At 42.9% G+C, this 21,085-nt stretch overlaps 1 protein-coding gene across 1 annotated transcript in view; it reads left to right on the top strand.

Annotated features, from left to right (window-relative positions):
- Positions 1 to 21,085, top strand: part of SCUBE1 (signal peptide, CUB domain and EGF like domain containing 1) — a 233,039-nt gene that overhangs the window by 186,998 nt on the left and 24,956 nt on the right. Inside the window, exon 9 of the mRNA XM_018553435.1 lies at positions 4,080 to 4,202. Coding sequence (XP_018408937.1) covers positions 4,080 to 4,202 — 123 coding nt within the window. The remainder of the gene's footprint in view (positions 1 to 4,079; positions 4,203 to 21,085) is intronic.

Below are 21,085 nucleotides of genomic sequence, written 5' to 3'. Positions count from 1 at the left end.
CTTAACTACAATCATCCATATATTTTTACTGCTAAATAAAATTAAGAAAATTGCTGTTTTTGCAGCATGTAAGCATGTAGCGCAGTAAAACCTTCTTAGAACAGAAGATATTCACATGTCTCATCCTGTCACGTATCTCAAAAATAGGGCCATTATTTCTCATTTGAGAACATTGTTCGGAGACCTGCAATGTTGGTTTTTTTTTTCCAACCAACCCTGTCACTACGATAAAATAATAAAAACAGAACCACCCTGTAAAATAAATAGTATAATAATTTTCTTTTTCTGACCGACTTCAGTATTTGCTCATTTAAAGAGCTACGGGCATCGATGGTGCCCAACACTTCAGATAGTGTGTCCCCCACTCTGGGCGCCGTGGTTTCTGCCGCTGCCAGCTACATCACAACCAGAACAGTAATCACGTAGAGGGAGAGGACCAGGTATCCAACATGTACAAAATTGCTCTACGATGTGATAAACCTGCCTTAGTTACTGCAAAGACTCTGTACTGTCTTAGACACCCAAATGCTTTCCCTTGCTGTGCAGCTCCGCCTGCTTACTTGTAGCTGACCAAAGTATTTCTCACTATGTGTTAGATAAGAGCCAAGCCGCTGATATTAAAATCTGACATTAAAATGAGATCATTGGCTGTGGAAAGTGCTCTAGGACTCCAAGTCCATGAATTAGTGCTGGGAAGTGAGAAGAAAACAAAGATCAAACTCGAGCCCAAAGCAATTTGCCGATGGAAAAAAACCTTTTAAAGTCCAGGGGACCTTTTAAAGGGAACTTGTCAAGATAGACTTGTGGAACGTGTATGTAAAGGTGAAAGACCCATTGCCACCATCCTAGTCATTGATTCACTACAAAATAAGTCACAAGCCCAGAACAAATCTGAGAACAGCTGACCTACGCTTGTTCTGGTTTAGTGATACATTAAGTGGTAAACCAAAGATGAAGATGAAAATTTGACAGGCTACCTTTTGTGCTCTGAGATTTGAAGACCAGCTGTCATCTGTAAACAGTGTAGGCAGATATTTTGTAGCTGAACCAATGGGAATCAACTCTTGACTCCCATTGGTCCCATCACTGGTTCCTAGAGAATTGATGGGGTGCCACATCAAACACCAGTCCAGTCAATACAAGGGTTGCCATGTTGTGCGCAGGCAACAGATACATTTTAAAGGCAATCAATCAAATCCTCATGCATCTATGGGGCAAATTACCAAATCACATTAATATTTTGAACACATTTTCTGGCAGTGAATAAAAGATGATGCTCGCAAAAAGATCACTTAGTCCTAGGCTTACAGGAGCATTATAGGTCTGTAATGCATTACTGCAAAAGGTCTGTTTTGTTGACATTCAGTGACATAAGAGGATCAGAGTATATAATAAACAAATATGGCAGCACCTATGACCATATATTTACAAACCATATAGAGAAAGAAAGTTTTTTTTTTTTTTATATCGGTTAAAGTACTGGTAAGGTTATGTACATGAATGATAACCAGTCAAGATTGGGCTTATGCAAGAATTTAAATATTCAGTCTTTAAAGTTTATATCATTTTCATAATAAAAAAAAAAAACATTTAATACATCTCTTCACATTGCTCCATTTATATCACTTTAAAAACGCAAATCATGTACAAAAAACACCTGTTGATCTGATAAAAACCCAGTTAAAAACTCCTAACCTCCTTTTTTTTAGCTGACAACACTGCTTTTGCTGCACTGAAATCCCAATAAGCCTTGTCAGATCTTCCTGCTGGACTACCCTCTCCCTCCCTCTTCAAATGCAATCATTTTGTTTTTTTCCTAGCAAAAAAACAAAGCTGCCTTGACTCCCACAAGCCTCTTTAGGCACTTTTTGTGTGGGGAAAGGTCTCTTGGCAAATGTAGTTCTGAGGGCAGGCCTACATCAATGGGCATTGAGCTTCTGCAGCTGCTCCTGCAGGATTTTTAGTCTGGTGATGTCACAGAGTAATAAAAGCTGTTTCCCAATACAGGAACAAGGAGATAAAATTAAAAAGAAATGTCAGGCATAATGTAGATGGGGAGGTTTGGGGTAAATTTGGGTCACTTTTGAAGAAATATCAAATGCAGTTCTGAGGGCAGGCCTACATCAACGGGCATTGAGCTTCTGCAGCAGCTCCTGCAGGATTTTTAGTCTGGTGATGTCACAGAGTAATAAAAGCTGTTTCCCAATACAGGAACAAGGAGATAAAATTAAAAAGAAATGTCAGGCATAATGTAAATGGGGAGGTTTGGGGTAAATGTGGGTCACTTTTGAAGAAATATCTTATCGCTTCCTGTTCTAGCATGAAGTGAGGACAAATCTCCCTAGTAGGTGCACAAATGGAAATAAAAACTTAACAGGGGCTCTAACTTTCAGTTACTTTCTTAGTTTCCTAATGGCTTGTGCTGAGAGATATGGATGGACAGCGTTGAGGTTGTAGACGACAAAAACAGACAAGTGTTTGGAGTCTAATTCATTCCGTAGCTTCTTGCAGCTTAATTTGCTTGCAGGAGAACTGTAGTCTTTTAAATGTCAGATTACAGGCCAAATTTTGTTTTTAAAAGAGGGGGTAGGAGTCAGAATTTGTGTTTAAAGCTGCTTAAAGTTATATTAAAATCAAATGGTTGTTAAGCCAGTTCAAATGGTCGTTAAGCCAATACAATGGATTTTGTTCCTTGATGTTTAAAAGTTTTAGTTTCTTTCAGTATCAGCTGGTCTCCTGTGCACTGATACTGATATCCTGTTATAGGGTGGCTCCTTTCCCTTGCAGGGTCATATAGAGCCACCCTTGTGTGTGCTAGAAAGCTGTGGGTGTCTCTCTACAAACACACAGGCACAGCAGGATAAGTCACTCTCGTGCCTTCGAGTTCCTTGCTCTGTCAGAACCAGTGACAACACCTAGTACTACTGGAAATGGGGAGGTTGTGACCTCCTTCCATGTTAAAGTGCTTGGGTCTAACAGCCAATCTCTAGGCCCAAGCACTGTCACATGACAAAGCGAGAAACATCACCGCTTCCCCTAGTATTCGCTAAGATGGAGGCGGGAGCAGTGGGGGAGCGCTGGCAAGGTTAGTCAAACAATGTATACTGTATATTACAATTCTGTAGTTTGGTTTCTTTTTTATTGAAAGAAGAGGACATGTTATAATGTTTAAACTCACGCTTAAAATTCAAAACTGAACGCAGCAATCGTATTGCAGCTCTTGAGCTGTTGCACAAGTCCCAGCATGCTGTGCTGTCCCAATAATCTTATAAAGGAAAGCTGCTGGGACTTTTAGTTTGGCACCCCCCGGGGGAGCATCGGATTATTTTCCTGGGCTTTATTCTCATTATGAATGACAAAACCAGAAGACTTTATCTGCCAGCTGTAGAGTTCTCTCACCGAACACAAGATCACTCAGCTGGCTTTAATTTGAGATATTACACATCAGTTGGCAGGGAAAAAATATGCTGTTTTTATTGTAAATAGTAGACCACTCTTCAAAATCTCTCTGTGGGAATTAGAGCAAAAGAAAACAATAGGTTGGATATTTGCTTGAAGTGCAATGTTCTTTTCTGTGCATTAATGCTAGGGGCTCGTTCAGGCAATAGGGCAGGCTTAAAGGAATACTCTAGCAGACTTTGAAATTTACCACCGAAATGCGTTATGGGACGCATGTTAGTGGCCCAAGGTGTTTTCTTTTTCATCCTAAAGATGCTTGGGTACACCAGGCTGCTTCTGTGAACACCTGATAGGAACCTGTGGTATGCAGGCCATATTCTCAATTCCACCCTTTAGTGTTTCTCTGCAGCTTAAATCTGAACTCCATGCAGATATAAAGGGCACAAATAACTCAGCGCTGTATTCATTTAATGCAAACAGTGTAAGTAAGCTTTGATTGCATTATCAAAACAACTCTAGCATGTATTCCTATTACAATGTGGATGTTATAACAGGATGGTATATGCTGGGACTTTATAACTCCTTTTAAAGTAAACTTTTCAAATTGTAATTGAGCAGTTCCTTACGTCTATTATGTTAAAATGTACTAAATGTGTGTGTTATTCTTTCCCTTCTTTTAGATATTGACGAATGCCTGGTCAACAACGGCGGCTGTGACCATTTCTGTCGTAATACTGTTGGAAGCTTTGAGTGCAGCTGCCAGAAAGGCTACAAGTTATTGACTGATGAGCGAACATGCCAAGGTAAACTTATTTCTCTCTTTTCCACCAGTAAAGTGTCTTCCTCTAGGTCTCTTCTACTGCAGAATTCTTGGGAGGAGCCATTCCAAAGCTGGAACTATGAAAGTCTAGCAATCAGTCAAACTTGTTCATGTTTCTTTGCCTGGGGATCAGTGACAGAATTAAAATATTCTAGACCTCAGTTGGTATTGTTGCTAGACCATTCTGATCGAGGGGAAGAAAGGGACTAAAGGCCAACAATCACTGGCATAAATAGGGGGGATTTGGTTTTTTTTGATGACTCTGAGCTGTATGTAAAAATCAGAACACAAAAATCAGATGATCAGACTATCTGTAAATGTGTATTTATTTATCATCAGACTATGACAATGTATGACAATCCAAAGAGCCAACGATCGTCTCCAGGGTGCGTGTGCTCAAGACCTCGAAACAAATGTCTGTTCATACCTTGACTTGCTACAGTCTCATTTACTGAACATTTACTGAACAATTCCCACAAAACATGGCATCTGCACGTGGAGATATTCTGCTGCAATAACCTTTGAGACTCATAGTCCATACATAACCAGCTAGAAATCCTTGCATGGACGCGTCACAAGACGCTCAATCATAGAGTTATGACTAAACCTTGTGAGAGGCAGGTCAGGGGGAGAAGTTCTAGTGGGTTGTGTATGGACTGTGAGCCTCAATAGAGCATTTTGCAATGAGATATCTCAGTGGGCAGTCTGTCTCTTATGGATATGTCAATTAATTTCAAAGGTCTACTAGGAACATCTGATTGTTTACTGAAACATTCAGGGTAATATAAGGGGAGAGATTGTTTATTAACACGTTTTTCTTTGTAGTCTGACTCTAGATAAAAGTGGGCAGATCTTGTTCTTCATTATACGGCTATATTAAAGAAAACTTGATATTTTTTCCCTATTTGGGTATTTTAAGGAATTTATCCTAATGAGCACCAACACTGTGTGATCTGCGCTTAAAAATTGTACTGAACCAAATGTTTTAATTCATATGGGCACTCAATGAAGTTCTCTCTTCACTCTTACATTAAACTCAGACTGTAGTGGGGTCTGCTTTGATGCTGCAGTCCTTATTAATTTTTATTGTTTCCCTTTTGTAAGTCTCCTGCATAACATAGTGTCTAAAATGGGTCCAACTTTGCCCAGTTTACATAATAGCTGTAACGGGTCACCAGTATATGACCTTGTAAAGGCAGCCGAAACTGGAGATAACTGGGACTTCTATGTGATTTCAGTTTGACAAAAACCACACAAAATGGAAATATTAGTTTGGGTTGTAGTTGACTTTGAAGGCCAAAAATTGTCTTGCATCTTTTACCTCTTTATAGTCCTGTTCCCTTATATGTAGGGATGCACAGATACTAGTATCGGTGCCAATACCGAGTATTTGGGGGAGTACTCGTACTCACCCAAATGCTCCAATACCTACCCTCCATACCAGAACTTCCAGTCAGAGGCAGTCTTTGACCGGCAGTGCCACGAGGGAGCATGGAGCCAGCTTTCCGGCCAATCAGGAAGCCGGCGATGGGTTATGACCCCCCTCACGGTTTCCTGGCCGGTCAGGAAGCCAGGCTGTCTAGCAACAAGTGAAGCCAGTTTCCTAGCCAATCAGGAATCCGGGAGGAAGGTCATGACATGCCGCCGGGCTTCCTGATTGGCTAGGGAGCCGGCTACCTGACCAATCAGAAAGCAGGGAGTCGGGTCATGACGTGCCAATGATTGGCCAGGAATAGTGAGGGAAGTGAAGCCAGTATTCTATTGATTAGAACACCGACTTTCCAGGCAATCAGGAAGTCGGGCGGCGGGTCATGGCCCGTCTCCCAGCTTCCTGATAATCCAACCCCACGGATGTCGGTATTAGTAATCGGTATCGGCAAGTACCGGAAAAAAAATATCGGTACTCGATACCGAAAAAACGGTAACGCTGCATCCCTTCTTATATGGTATGATTGGTGACTGATTTTTGCTTTGAAAAGCTTTATGTAAACCCTAAGAATTAACTTCTCTTATTTGTTACTTTTTGATCTGATAAATATGCCATTGAATGTGATTTAATGCATCTATTTGAGAAATGTGAAAAAAATAGCTGTTGGCTGCGCGAGAAAAGTTGTGAGTTAATAACTTCCTGTGCTTTTAGCCTCTGCTGCACTGTTTTCAAATGCATTCCCTGTTATCTTTGTGTAGTACCGAACACCTTCCCCTATGTTATTTAAAGAGAAAAGGGGGGAAGTGTTCTGTGGTCCTAAACACTTCCTGTCCTAGGGTGACAGTGCTGCTCCTCCATCGAAACAGTACACTGAGTAAATGTTGTCACCCCAGGACAGAAAGTGTGTTACTGGCAGGTACACCAGGTGAAAAAGAAAAAATCTTAAAAGTAAGAAAACTATTGCAGCCACTACTTCTAAGAACTGGTAATTTGCAACATGTTATATTGTTGTTCTTGGGTTTATATACACTTTTAAATACCCTATTCTCAGGAAAAAGGTTGCTTCTTGCCCTCACTCTGCAGTGATCTGTGATGGCATAGCTGAGTAAAGGCCACTCCCCCATGTCCTCAGACTTTTGTTATTGAAGAGGTAGGGTGTGTGTCAGGTCTGCGGATTACAGAGCACACTTGGTCTTTTCTGGTGCCTATTAGTCATATTTAGATTACCTACACAACCAGGATATTAAGGAAAGACAATGAAAACGATGGTTGTTAGTACAATGTCTGACTGCATAGCTACAATTTTTTAGACTTCATTTGGGCTATAACATACATTTGTGGAAGTCCTTATTGTTGCAGAGAGTTTCCAACATGTGGAAAATATCTGTCTACTTATGCTTTTTGTTGGAAAAATGGGGGGAACAAACCATTTTGCTACTATGTTTTTGAGGAGATAGTGGTGTTGGGTCTTAGCAGTAAGTGGAAGGTTAGATATCTCATCTATGTTCTCCTTTACTCTACAGTGTGGATAAAAACAGGAGAAATAAACCATTTTTGCTACAATTTTTTTGGGTGAGGAGATCTTGGTGGAGGGCCTTAGCTAGGGATGCACTGATATTTTTCGAGTACCTGTGCCGATACTTTGCATTTCCATGTGAACTACCAGGGTTGCAGGAGTTGCAGCTGAGACCTAGCTCTGGCGCTCCACCACTGTCCTGAAATCATTAGTCTGTATTGTTCTATAAAAACTGTCACATGACAATAAACATTTTTTATCAGTACTTGTACTTGCAAAAATGGTATTGGTGCATCCCTTTATTTATATTTATAAAAACAAAATCATACATTAAAACAGAGATGTACAAATCCCAGGAGTTCCGTGTGCTGCTTACAAATCACAGCTGCCTCCTAACTTGTGAATTTTTCTCTAGTCTAGTCTTGCAGCTGGAAAAGTATCTGTACTTGTACCGAGTATGGTATTTGGTATAATCCTTCATACATTAAATCCTTCATTGAACACCATTGCTGTAGTGGAGGTACATTGTCATATATTTATACTGAATTTGCTTAGATCAGTACATTCCACTTACACCTTCTCATTATGCTCTACTAAATTCCATCTTGCGTAGTGTTATGGAAGCTGGATGTTTTTGGTACACTTGTGCCATGTTGTGTCAAGTTTCCCTGGGTCACCTCTGAATTCATAGGTCATGTTGAAGGACTCTCTTTTATCTCAGTGAACTCTTGCAAAAGAGTTAGTTGATGAGGAAAGGGCATTTTGAAATCTGCAGCTATTTGGAAGTCATTAGAGACCAGGGAAAAAATCAACCCAAGAAAAACAAATTCTAATAAGATAACCATTTTCAGAAAATTCTAATCTTAGACACCCTTGAAGAGGCCTTGCTAATTGTGTCCATATTTTATTTGACTGTAATGATGCCATCTTGTTCTTGGAGTCAAACGCTACTTCTTTTATATAACACCGTAAACCAAAAGCCCTGTTAAAGGCAGTTGAATGTTCCGTTATTCACCACTTGAATATTTATATTGCTTGGGTTCCTATGACTATAATAGGAAATGGATTTTAACTGGCCAAGAACTGTGTACCGTCTCTGTAGCCAACTTGCGTCCATGGTCCAGTGCATTTTAATTGAGATGAAACTATGTGTTGTATACAGTTGTTGGTGCTGGACGTCTCCCTTAGTATGAGAATCCATGACCGATTACGAGTTCAGTGATGAATAGAAGCCAGGAGAGAAAACCAAGACAGTTGATACCCTATTTATCTTGCATGTTTGACAGTGAAATAATAACTTATTTAGTCTCCGAGACAGTCACTGCAGAGTAAAGCAGTCGCGAGACTCCTATTTTATTTAATGTCTCTGGATGATCCCAGAAATATTTGGAAGAGGTTGAGTAACCTGCGTCCTTAATAAAACGTACGGGGAATTGTCAATAAGCACATATTTTTTAAGTTATTCTTGGAGTGTTTAGTCTAAAGCGTATCTAAACCCAAAAAGCAGAAATGTAATATATTGTACAGTAGTTTACCAGTCCTTAGACCTGGTGGCTGCATTAGTTTTCATTTTTCAAGTTTTTATTCTTTTATTTTCATTTGGTGATTCTGCCATTCACACACTTCAATTCCTAGGATGACAATGCTCACTTACCCTACTGTAGTAGGACAACAGAAACAGGATAAGACTACAGGACGCCTCCCCTCTTCTTTATAACGTAAGGGATAAGGTTCTGTTGTTCTCAGAGATAGCTAAGAACAATGTAACTGATAACAATCAGCACAAGCAGAGAGCAACTTAGCAGCTCACAAGATTTGTGGCAGACTTAAGGTTCCCACACACCTTACGATAATCGTACGATAATCGCGGGAAATCCCGCGATCGTACGATTATCGTAAGGTGTGTGGAAGCCGTGCGACCTCTACTACTGTAAGGTCGCACGACTTTAAACTTACGGACATGTTCGAATGTTCGGCGGGTTTGTGGCATGTCCGCACGATAACAGCCGTACGGGCAGGGGTGCGCAAGCGCACACTGCCCGTTCGGCATTGCGGTCATCGGAAGCCCGCCCCTCAGGGGGCGTGGCTTGCGATCATCGCAAGTACGATCTGCCTATGCAAGATAGGCAGATCGTACATTTTTTAAAGTACCTTACAACCATCGCAAGACAAAAGTCTTGCAATGGTTGTAATGTGTGTGCCCAGCCTTAAAGTACAATTATACATTCTGGCTAGCAAGCAGTAGATGTATGCAAAAAGATTCAAAACAATTAAAAAGTTACCAAAAAGGTTATATTTTACCTTTTGTCTCCATCACTCGCTCTTGTCCGAAGATTCTCGAGCAGGATCATGGGGTGGGTGCATGCACAGTAAAGATCTTCGGCCGGGAGAAAGAGGAGAGACACAGCGAAGGTGAATGCACGCAGCCGGGAGCACGCACATTGGACAGACACCGTGGGACAGGTAGAGACAGGAGCACCAGCGCTGGAGGGACTCCTGAATACAAGTGGAAGGAAGAAGATGATCAGATTAGGAGGCATCATTTAGGGCAAGTCCTTAAAACAGCATGGGGGGAGGTAAATATTTGTGACTTTAACTGTTTTATTTTGTTACACTTCTCAAACTAATGTAAGAAAATGCTTTTAATTGTATATTTAACAGACTAAAAAAGGGCCAAATAAAAGGTTTATGTTGGAGTTTACATACCCATTAAAGCAACCCTGTGGCTGGCAAAAAAAAAGAAAACCCGTAAGAGACCATAAAGAAGACAGTTTATACTGATTTGGTCAGCCACCAAGTCATGGAAACTTCACTGTGCTGCAGAGCTATGCTGCCCAAAGGATCTTCACATTCAACACACTTCTCAGTGTCAAATACCTGCATCCCCTACCACGCCATGTGGTTGCTCCTGATGGTCACTGCAGGAGTCATAGTCGGCGGCGGAAGGAAGCGCAGAGCATGGCTGTCAACGCTAGCTCCGCCCAATTGTGTATGTTTTGCCGGGATCTGTCAAAATGCCATGAGTCGGTGGGGAGCGGACAGGGCAGCGGCCGGCGGGTTTAAAAAAAAAAAATTATCTTTATTTTTTTGTTTTATTTTTTATTCCGTCGTCTGGACTTTTTAATAACTATTTGATTTAACCCTTTAGTGAATGGGTAGGGGTACCCCTTACTCATTCACAAGGGTGGGGGGCTGCATCTGGGTGCCCCTTAATTAAAGGGGTACCACAATGCAAATAAGCCACCTTGCCCGCAGACCACCATAACCACCGGGTCAGGGTTGTGTGGACGAGGCCCTTGTCCCCATCGGCACGGGAACACCCTCCCAGTGCCGAGGGCATGTGGCCTGGTGTGGGAGGGGGGTCGCTCGCTCGTCCCCCCCCCCTTTCCGGCCCTGCCAGGCCTATGCTCGGATCAAGGGTCTAGTATGGAATTTTAGGGGGGACCTCATGTTCCTCTTTAAAATTCCTACCAGACCTTAAGGGCTTTGTATGGCTTTTAGGGGGAACCCCACACACTTTTTTTTCTTTTTGTACATGGGGTCCCTCAATATTCCTACCAGATCTTAAGGGCCAGGTATGACTTTTAGGGGGAACCCTACACAGTTTATTTTAAAACAAAATTGGTCCTTTTTAGAAATTTTAGTTTTGCTGCAGCAGGTTCTATACATCGTACAGATCCGTCACTTAACAGTCAGGTTAAGGGGACCCCCCAGTCATGATATTTGAAGGAATTTTTCATTTTTTTTCTTACCCTTTAAGTGATGTTGATATCACTGCTCCTTTAAAAACTGTAATTTATTTGTCATTGATTCCTGTCCCCCAGGGCAGTACCCGGACCCACATACACCATTTATGGCCAATAACTTGCATATAAGCCCTCTTAAAGGGGACATTCATTTTAGAACGTTCGACCCCCATTGACTTGCATTGAGTTCGAGTTCGTATTCGAACTTTTCGGCCGTTCGGAAGTTCGAATACGAACCAAACACGGGGGTGTTCGGCTCATCACTATTCACGATATACACGGCTTGTAGCCCCGTGAGATGCACTATATATTGCACTGGCTGACTGCAGTGGATTGCAGAACTCAAATTGAGGCAACCCAATAAAACATTTTGATTTAAGCAAAGATGCAGTGTTTGCTGGATAACATTAGTAGCTCATTGTTTAGTTCCACTTGTTGTCTGGAAATGCTCTTTAAAGCAGACCTGAGCTCTTCCCATTGAGAGAAAAATCAGAAAATCAACTGGTTTCATTTAATACCCTCCTCCCCAGTAGCAAATACTGCCACTGACCTAGCCTTCATTCCCCTGCCACTCTTTGCAGCTGTCAGGGTGCACTCTTTTTCCCTGTGATAGCAAATGGAGATAGCATATTGTTGTCACACGGGCAACGGGGTGACGGCTGGAGGTGGCTAGATTCAGTCAGGCCTCACACCTGCTTTGTGTCTTTACCTCCGGTGGCAGATGACTAGATTGATTCAGACCTCACACCACCTTCGTGTCCTTACCTCCGGCGGCAGATGACTAGATTGATTCAGACCTCACACCAGCTTCGTGTCCTTGCCTTCGGCGGCAGATGACTAGATAGATTCGGCCTCACACCAGCTTCTTTTCCTCACCTCCAGTGGGTAGTGTTCCCCACCTCCAGCAGAAAGGAAGAGCGCATTAAACCAAATCTTTCCTGCCCCGCATGGGCAAAGCACAGGTTTGCGTGAAGTAAACAGTATGGTGGTGGTTTACAGCAACCCAGATGTGGGATAATGAAGAAACAAATGTAAACCCAGCATGCACTGGGGAGTGCTGCATGTTGAGATCAATGCGATAAATAAGCCAGTTAGCATTATTCAAACTGGACCCGCAAATAGGGTAAAGAAACAGTCATTCGATGAATATACTAAACCATAAATGCTTCTTATTTAAAGCCAAAGTCTAAAGTATTTTGTAAACCATTAAACACTTAAAATAAAGCCTCATAAACTATAGTAATAATCAAAGTTCCAGTTGCATGATGAGAGTCCTCCAGGGCAGGCCAGTGCACCCTGGACCCTGTGGAAGTGGGATAAATAGAAGTGGCTGTCATACCGCCTGGAAGACTAAAAATATCTAGTGGTGGAAACATTTTTGATGGAGTTCTGAACTTCATGCACAAAAACTTTAATTGAAATATATCCCCCAATATCTGCAGAGAATATGAATACAACCAATGCTTTTTCAAACCCAAACATTACCTTATAAAGGTAGCAATGATACCATCACTAGGCTGAACATAAACTGTGCAGAGAGCAGAGCTGGGGGAGCCAGCAGCTCTGCCGACTACTGTCTGTCTGTAGAAAACTACAGGAAAGGGCGGATTCAAGACCAGTCACCCTGCACAGGCAAAGAAAGCAGCAGTAACTGGTCTGTATTACAGAGGTTAAAGGAGAACTATGAGATGAGTGATTTCCACTCACCTCATGGTTCTAGCCGACCTGTGACAATGAGATTGTCAGAGGTCGGCTCAGTAGATCGGGAGGTGAGCGAACACATACCAGGTTCGCTCACCTCTCGATCCTGTCACGGCTCTCTGCCCGCTCCGATCCGCCAGCGCTGACTGGCGGAACGGACGGGGCGGGTACAGCTGGCTCTGCCTCTAGATAGGCAGAGCCAGCTGTCACTCACGCAGCTGGGCGGATCCCGTCATCTACGTCTGGATCCGCTCCGGCTGCGGCGCCTCAGTATACCGCGAGCTGTAGCTCGCGGTATACTGAGCTTAGGGTAACGGGAGGATGCTAGTTTGTATCCTCCCGTTACCCTAAGGAGAACTATGGGGAAAAACACTGACCCCATAGTTCTCCTTTAAGTGCAGGAGTTTTTTCATGCTGGATTATTGCACAGATCTGGAAGAAATACACAAAAGACCTGAGGAGTCAAGTAATAAGGCACATGCCTCTTGTATTTGGACCATATTTTCCAAGAGTATATTCTATGTAGACTGAAATTCTATGCCCAAAGCAATCCATCCCCTTAGTGATCTTTCCCACTCTAGAAATGTAAATTGGAGAATCTGATTATCTTCTAGGGACAGCTCATCCAGTTCTTCTTTCAGTGACTTTTATACAGGGGTCTGTGTACTGCAATGCAGAGTTTACATAACCATCAGAATTGTCTACAGGCTTCCATTTACCACGGAGCAGCGTCCTTGCCACAGGTATTTCTATGTGTGATTGTTGGATATGTTTAAAGCAAAGAAACCCCTTCCAAGTTCTGATCAAAACTTGGCATTTAATAAAGAACCAGGAATTGGAGAGGAGACTTCGGGAACCACTCAGCTGCAATTAAAGATCTTTTTGGCCTCCTTGTGAAGAATCTTCAAGGAGTTGTTTGTATCGCGCCGAGGCAGCCTTTATCCTGTTTTTATTGTTGGGGCGTCTTTTCTTTATCCAAGGCATGTTGCTCTCATGCTTCTGTAAAACAGATTATGAGGTCCAGAAAGTTTTATCTGTTCCCGTTTATCCATCAACCCTCCATTTCTAAGCACTTTCCATCCTGTTAAATCAGAAAGCTTCAGATTCCAGAAGGTGTCTTTTCAGCAAAGGACATTAAAGCAGACCTGTACCCAAATGGAAACTTAAAGTGGACCTTATTGTAACATTTCATTATATGTCACCATATACAACAGTATTACTGTAGTATAAAAGCTGTACTTTTCATCATTAATAAGCAATTCTAGAGCTCCAGTCAGGTGACTTTTGCTGAGACGATGGTATCAGTCTGCTGCTGGCAAATTAAAGCTTTTACTCAGTCTTCTCTCAAGTGATCAGATTGAAACATTGTAACTTTGTAGCAAGTTACAAGACGAGAGACTGTGACAGACATTTGTGAACATGAGGACAAGAACTTACCTGATTGCGTCTTCTATGAGCCGGCATCTCAGTCCAGAAGGTCGATGTTGGTCCTGAATGATGGCTGATTAAAGGTGACACCATCCTTCTGGAGACCTCTTTAAAAGGTAATAAATATCTTAAAGCATTATGCTTAAATGTTCCCTAGCATAGATGTGCTCAACATAAAAATAAATATTTGAGGCTAGGTCCTCTTTACTTGCTGCATGAACGAATGCGTTATAATAGAAAAAAAAAAAGAAAAAAAAATTCAGCCTTAAAATACTATTAAGTTTTTTTTTTTAAACAATGAATCCAGATGAAACAAATATACATTGCCCAGCAAAATATTTCTTTGCATTTTTGCCCAGGCACTAAGTCATGTTTCAAAATGGCTGGCCCCAGCTCTCTCAGCTCATCTTCCCTGAACTTCCTGTTGAATACAAGATCACAAGGAACAGAGCAGTCTTCAGCAGCTGTCTATCTACTAGCTTAGAGAAGGGAGGAGCAGGAAGCAGGGGAGATGCTTGCCTTGCTCTGCCTGTGTGTTTTGTGGAGGCAGGCATAGCTGACTAGTACACACAAAAGGGTGGCTCCATAGGACTGCGCCAAGGAAAGGAGTCATCCTAAAACTGGATATCAGGGTCAGTGCTCATGAAACCAGCTGAGTCTGCAGGAAACAAACTTTTAAACATCAGGAGCTGTATCCATTGTAAGTGATTTAATCAGGATTTAAAAATTGCTTAAAAACCTTCTGACTGAAATATCACTTTAACACAATGTCAGCGAAGTGAATAAAGGGAAAATATGTGCTGCTGGGTATTGGGATATTAAAGCATACTTATACCTTGAGCTGCTTGGGCATACTACAGATTTGCTTCCAAGGGCATCTCCAAGCAAAAAAGAAACTAACTCGCCCATTAATCCACCTATTCCTATATCATGGGATCAGTTTTCAGCTCGGCTATCATGATTACCTGAAATAATGCTTTTATTCTTTATGCTGATGTGTCACATACTATATGAAAGTTGACATCACACTTGCAGTGGGAGACGCTGCTCTGTAAACCAGTGAACAAGAGGGGGAGGTGCTTAGATGGGCAAATAGGAAGGAGAGAGTTTAGTCTGCTGTTCCCTAATAGGCCAGTGAGCAGACAGGAGGTGGGACAGTAGCATATCTGCAGCCCTAGAAATGTGCCGTCACTCTCCCCCTGATTATGTAGCTGAACAGAACATGTGAGAATGTTATATATTCAGTATATGTATATATAGAATAAAAAAAATTATGCATCAGCCATAACATTATGACCACCGGGCTAATATTGAGTAGGTTGCCCTTTTGATGCCAAAATAGCCCTGACCCTCAAAGGCATGGACTCCACTAGACCTCTGAAGGTATGCTGTGGTATGTGGCACCAAGCTATCAGTAGCACATCCTTTAGGTCCTGTAAGTTGCCAGATGTGGCTTCCATGCATCGGACTTTGTTTCCAGATTGAGATCTGGAGAATCTGGGGTCAAATCAACACCTGAAACTTGTAGTTGTGTTCCTCAAACTATTCTTGAATCATTTTTGCAGTGTGGCAGTGTGAATGATTCCGCTGAAAGAGGCCACTGCCATCAGGGAATACTGTTTCCATGAAGGGTGTACTTTGTTAGCAACATAGCTTAGGTAGGTGGTTTGTATCAAATTAACATCCATATGAATGGCAGGACCCAAGGTTTTCCAGCAGAACATTGCCCAAAGCATCACATTACCTCACCCAGCTTGCCTTTTTCCCACAATGCATCCGGATGCCATCTCTTCCCCAGCTAAGCGACATACACGAGCCCAGCCATCCACATGATGTAAAAGAAAATGTGATTTATCAGACCAGGCCACCTTCTTCCATTGCTCTGTAGTCCAGCTCTTATGCTCACATGCCCATTGTAGGCATTTTTGGCAGTGGATATGGGTCAGCATGGGCACCCTGACTGGTCTGCAGCAATGCAGCCCCATATGCAACAAACGTGTGTTCAATCACCTTTCTAAGGACCCAGCATTAACTTTTTCAGCCATTTGAACTACAGTAGCTCATCTATTGTATCAGACTACACGGGCCACCCTTCGCTCCTCACATGCATCAATGAGCCTTGGCTGCCTATGACCCTGTGGCCTGTTTACCAGTTTTCCTTCCTTGGACCCCTTTTGGTAGGTCCTGACCACTGCAGCCCGGGAACATCCCACAAGAGATGTAGTTTTGAAGTTGCTCTAACCCAGTCGGCACGCCATCACAATTTTGCCCATGTCAGAGCCACTCAAATCCTCACACTTGCCCATTTTTTTCCTGCTTCCAACACATCAACTTCAGGGACAAAATGTTCACTTGCTGCCTAATATATCCCACCCAGTTCCAGGTGGCATTGTAATGAGATAATCTGTTATTCGCTGTACCTCTCAGTGGTCATATTGTTATGGCTGATGGGTTTGTTAATAAATCTATATACAGTATGTGTGTGTTATATATTGAACTGTGTGTTTTAGCTGTTGGACTGCAGTTGCTTTAAACTGTTTGGTCAGTTGCTAAACATGGCATTGCAGGGATAGCAAGGAAAAGTAAAGCATCTGATTCTAATACAGAGTATATTTAAATGTAATTGTCTTCATCCATTACTTGAATTAGTGTTTGGATCTCCTGACTAGGTCTGGGGTAACCGCTGCCAAATGTTTGGAGATAAACTTAATGATATTGATGAGTCATTTTTCTTTATGGCATTTGGAGGACTGTGTTTTTGAGTGCGAAGCCGGCTTCCATAGTTCCTAACAGCTGTTTGATATCAGCAGTCCGTTGTCTGTCATTGTGCATCACAGTTCAGCTTACTACATGCTTCTTCCACTACGACACCCTTATAGGAGTTTTGTCATTCACTCTTAAGTTATCCATCTTATCCGGCTTTACAAGGTTAAACCGGCTTTACAAGGTTAAACAGAGTCCCGGTGGCTTTGTTTAGACAGCCCCGATGCCAGCGACATGCCGGAGAGAAGCAGAGCCAGCTGTCAATCATCCAGTGGGGTGGATCCTGACAATATAGTTGAGTTCCACCAAGCTGCGTGAGTGACAGCTGGCTCTGCCTATCTAGAGGCAGAGTCAGCTGTGCCCGCCCCCTCTGCAGTCTGTTCCTCCAGTCAGCGCTGCAGGATCGGGGAGGGGGTCGGAATCCCTGCGGGAAGCAGTGACTGACCGTCACCACTCTCTGCAGGGAGATGATCGGGAGGTGAGCGAGCGACGGTATCTGTTCCCAATCAATAGACCGATGTGTGACAGTTTCATTGTCACACATCGGCTCTAACTATGAGCATGAGTGAAAATCACTCACCTCATAGTTCTCCTTTAATTTCTCTAATGGAATGGACGTTTAACTTGATGTGGATTTCTGTGTGTGCACAAACTCCTCACATGTCACAATAAACAATAACAAACATTCTGTTTAAAAAGCTGTATTTTTTATCCTTAGTAAGCAGTCCTGGAGCTCCAGTCAGTGACTTTGCCTATGCTGAGATGATGTCATCCATCTTCTGCAGGCAGGAAGAGCATTTTCTCAGTCTCCTCTCCCCCAGTGATCACAATGCGACATTGTAACTTTGTAATGTGTCACAAGGTGAGAGGCTGCAGCAGCTGATCTGTGTCAAGCTTGGTGAGAGGAGATGAGCTTTTTCTTTTTTTTTCCAACTGTTGTGCAATGAATATTTTCCTGAAACCTGGAGTTGGGATAAACATAAGTCTACCCCTGAAAAACATATGCAGGAAGAAAAGGCAGACTCGATGAATCGCTTGTTCTTTTCCTGCCATCAATCTTCCATCTTTCTAGGTAAAGACTGCGGCTTGAACTACAGAGCAGAAATCCGTTCCTCATTAGGCGATGGGGAGATGTTAATGTGATTAGGTTCTTGGCCTGCTGCGTATGCTGCTACCTCTAAGCAGGGTCGTGCTGGCGTAATTCAGAGCCTCAAGGTGTGCAGATATGGCCTGAGATTTCCCAGCACCCCTCTCCCCACCCCCACCCGCTGCAGCCCGCACCCACTAAATTATGGCAGAAGCAGCGGGGATGTAAAGAAATGAGCAGATTTTATATGTTACAGTGCCCTTGGTTTCCTTCCTTTCACTCCTGCCTGTGGCTGTATTATTGCCTTTCATAATCATAATGAGGAAGAGCAACTATGGTCTGCATGTCTAAATTAGGACTAAATTGCCTATTAAAGGTTTACTTTGTGGCAAGGCCAGGCAACATCCGCTCGCTCTTTTCCCTTCTCTGCCGGCAACGACGCGGAGCTGAGGATTAACTACGGGACTTTGTCCTTTAAAGGAGCAATTAGGCTTGAAATCTAGTCGGCTTATATAGGAAAGAAAACTCTCATGTTTATATAAATGACGGTCTCGGCTGATCTGCAACAGTGAAAATGCATCAAACTCAAGAAGAGCTTCGGGAATTTAAAAAACCTACCCTTGTAGTGGGGCTACTCCTGTACGGTAAGGGTTAAATGCTCGGTTTGCCTAGAGGGGGGCTCCAATTAGAGCTGCAGCTAACGATTATTTTCAAAATCGATTAGTTAGCCGATTAAGTTTGATTAATCGGTTAATCGGATAAAAAATAAAATACATTTTAAAAAATGGCTCCAGTGATGGACTACTAGTTTGTATTGAGGTTGTAGTCCATCACACGAGAAAGCTTGGAGCGGTGGAAGTAAAAAAGAAAAAAAAAGTGTGGTGTGCAATATAGTGAAATGAAAAGTGTAAAATTATATAGCAATGAATGCAGAATGGCATTGGCTATAGAGGACTACAAGTCCCAGCAATAATACATTCTACAGCGCAATGCAGAATACCACCAGCTATAGAGGAATACAAATCCCAGCAATAGTACATTATACAGTGCAATGCAGAATACCACCAGCTATAGAGGAATACAAATCCCAGCAATAGTACATTATACAGTGCAATGCAGAATACCACCAGCTATAGAGGAATACAAATCCCAGCAATAGTACATTATAGCTGGCGGTATTCTGCATTGCGCTGTAGAATGTATTATTGCTGGGACTTGTAGTCCTCTATACAGCGCAATGCAGAATACCACCATCCATGGAGGAATACAACAAATCCCAGCAATACATTATACATACAGTGTATAATGTATTGCTGGGATTTGTATTCCTCTATAGCTGATGTACCATCAGCTATAAAGGAATACAAATCCCAGCAATACATTATAGAGCGCCATGTGTGGGAAAGTGCAGGCTTACATGAGCAATCTTCCAGCAACTTGTTTCTGAGATCGGGCCTGTCTATCGACGGCTGTCATCCGCCCACACCTGCTCCTCCTTACTTCTCCCCGTGTCCTTGTGCCGATCGTGAATTTGGGCGGGAGGTGAGCGTGAGGCGGGGAGGAGGTGCGGCGTGTGGAGCATGGATGCAGGCGGGTGGGTCTGGCAGCGGCGAGCGTGAGGTGGAAAGGAGGTGCGGTGCGCAGTGTGTGTGGAGCCGTGAACAGGGCCGACCAATCGGAAGCCGATTAATCGATGATTGAAAAAGTTGACAACTTTTTCAATAAACGATTATAATCGATTATGTCGATTAGTTGTTGCAGCCCTAGCTCAAATAAAGCAGATATTCACCTGATCCTCGGTCCCATGGTTGTCAGCACTCGCCTCTTCCCAAAGCTCTGGCTTAGGAATGTCCCTCGGCGTCCTCACGTCTAATGCAAGTCAATGGACCTGCATTAGACATGATAATGTCAGTGATCCTTAGACCACAGTAGCCCAGGGGAGAAGAAGCTGCAGGGACTGGTCTAGGAGTCTGGTGGGCCATCTGTGTAATGAGGCAGCCTGAGGTGGTTGCCTCAGACTGCATCTCAATGGGTCATGTGGGAGGACGGCAGGTGTACCCGCTGACCCCTTTTTGGCCAGAGCATCCCAGGTTGCTAAGAGCTCTTGGCAACTTGTGACGCTCTGGCTGGCATCCCACCTAGCTTCTGGCAACCAGTGATGTCAGTGAGCTGGGCGGGACCCAGACAGATCCGGAGCCAGAGGTACCATGCACCGCCAGCAATAGGTATGGAAGACAGGGGATCAGCATGACGGCCAGATGTTATAATTATTAGCATTATCAGGAGGAGGTCTGCAATGGCATCTATCACATCCCTCGTGATAGCTTACTTTTAAAGGATAAGTGTACTTGCAGACAAGGTACACTTACACACCCTGCCTTGCCCTCTTCACTTAAAGTACAATTACTGTAAAACTGAAGCCAAAACCTTTTTTTTTTTTTAGTTTTGTTTAGAGTAAGGGAAGGTTATTGCCCCTGTCAGATTTTTTTTTTTTGCCATCTGTGACCCATTGGGAGATTTTTTTTTTCTCACCTCCTGTCTGATAACCACAACAGGGAGCTGGAGGAAATCTCTCCAAAGAGAGGGAAATCCGTGGTGCTCAGTAGGGTCACCAGAACTACTGTCCCCATTGGAGAATTTCCCATCTATTCCTGTTCTGGTGACAACTCAAAATTTGGGATTATCTTTCACTTTCAGTCACCGGGACAAATAGAGAGGGTGAATTTTCTTAACAGGGACACAGTCCGCAATAAAAACCTGACAGGGGATCCATACATCTTCACTTTATCCAAAACAAAAAAAGAAAAGGTTTTGGCTTCAGTTGCATTTCTGTATCTGGGGGTTTTGGTTTTAAATCATGGACTGATTTCCTGCAACAAGAATCTTAAGGGCCTGTTCACACGACATCCGTTTTCTCTGCTGACCTGATCCGTACGCTCCTGCACTAAAAATGCACCCCAATGTATCCCTATGTGTTTTATGGGCTCCAGTTCTCACGTGCGCAGTCCGTTCAGGTTACGGCAAAAAAATACTGCATGCCACATTTTGTCCGGTCAGGAAACGGTCCGGAAACGCGTCAAAAACGCACTGCAGCTAAAATACTGACAGCCCCACTCCAGCAAAAAAAATAGATTTTTTTCTTTTTTTTTTTACTGGAACGCATCAAAAACGCGGCAAAAACACATAGCACCGCATC

This window comes from Nanorana parkeri, unplaced genomic scaffold (assembly GCF_000935625.1).
Source record: "Nanorana parkeri isolate BGI_ZX_2015 unplaced genomic scaffold, ASM93562v1 scaffold120, whole genome shotgun sequence".
NCBI classification, from domain to species: Eukaryota; Metazoa; Chordata; class Amphibia; order Anura; family Dicroglossidae; genus Nanorana; species Nanorana parkeri.
The sequence above is the reverse complement of the archived record's forward strand: the minus strand, read 5'-3'. Positions and strand labels throughout refer to the sequence as shown.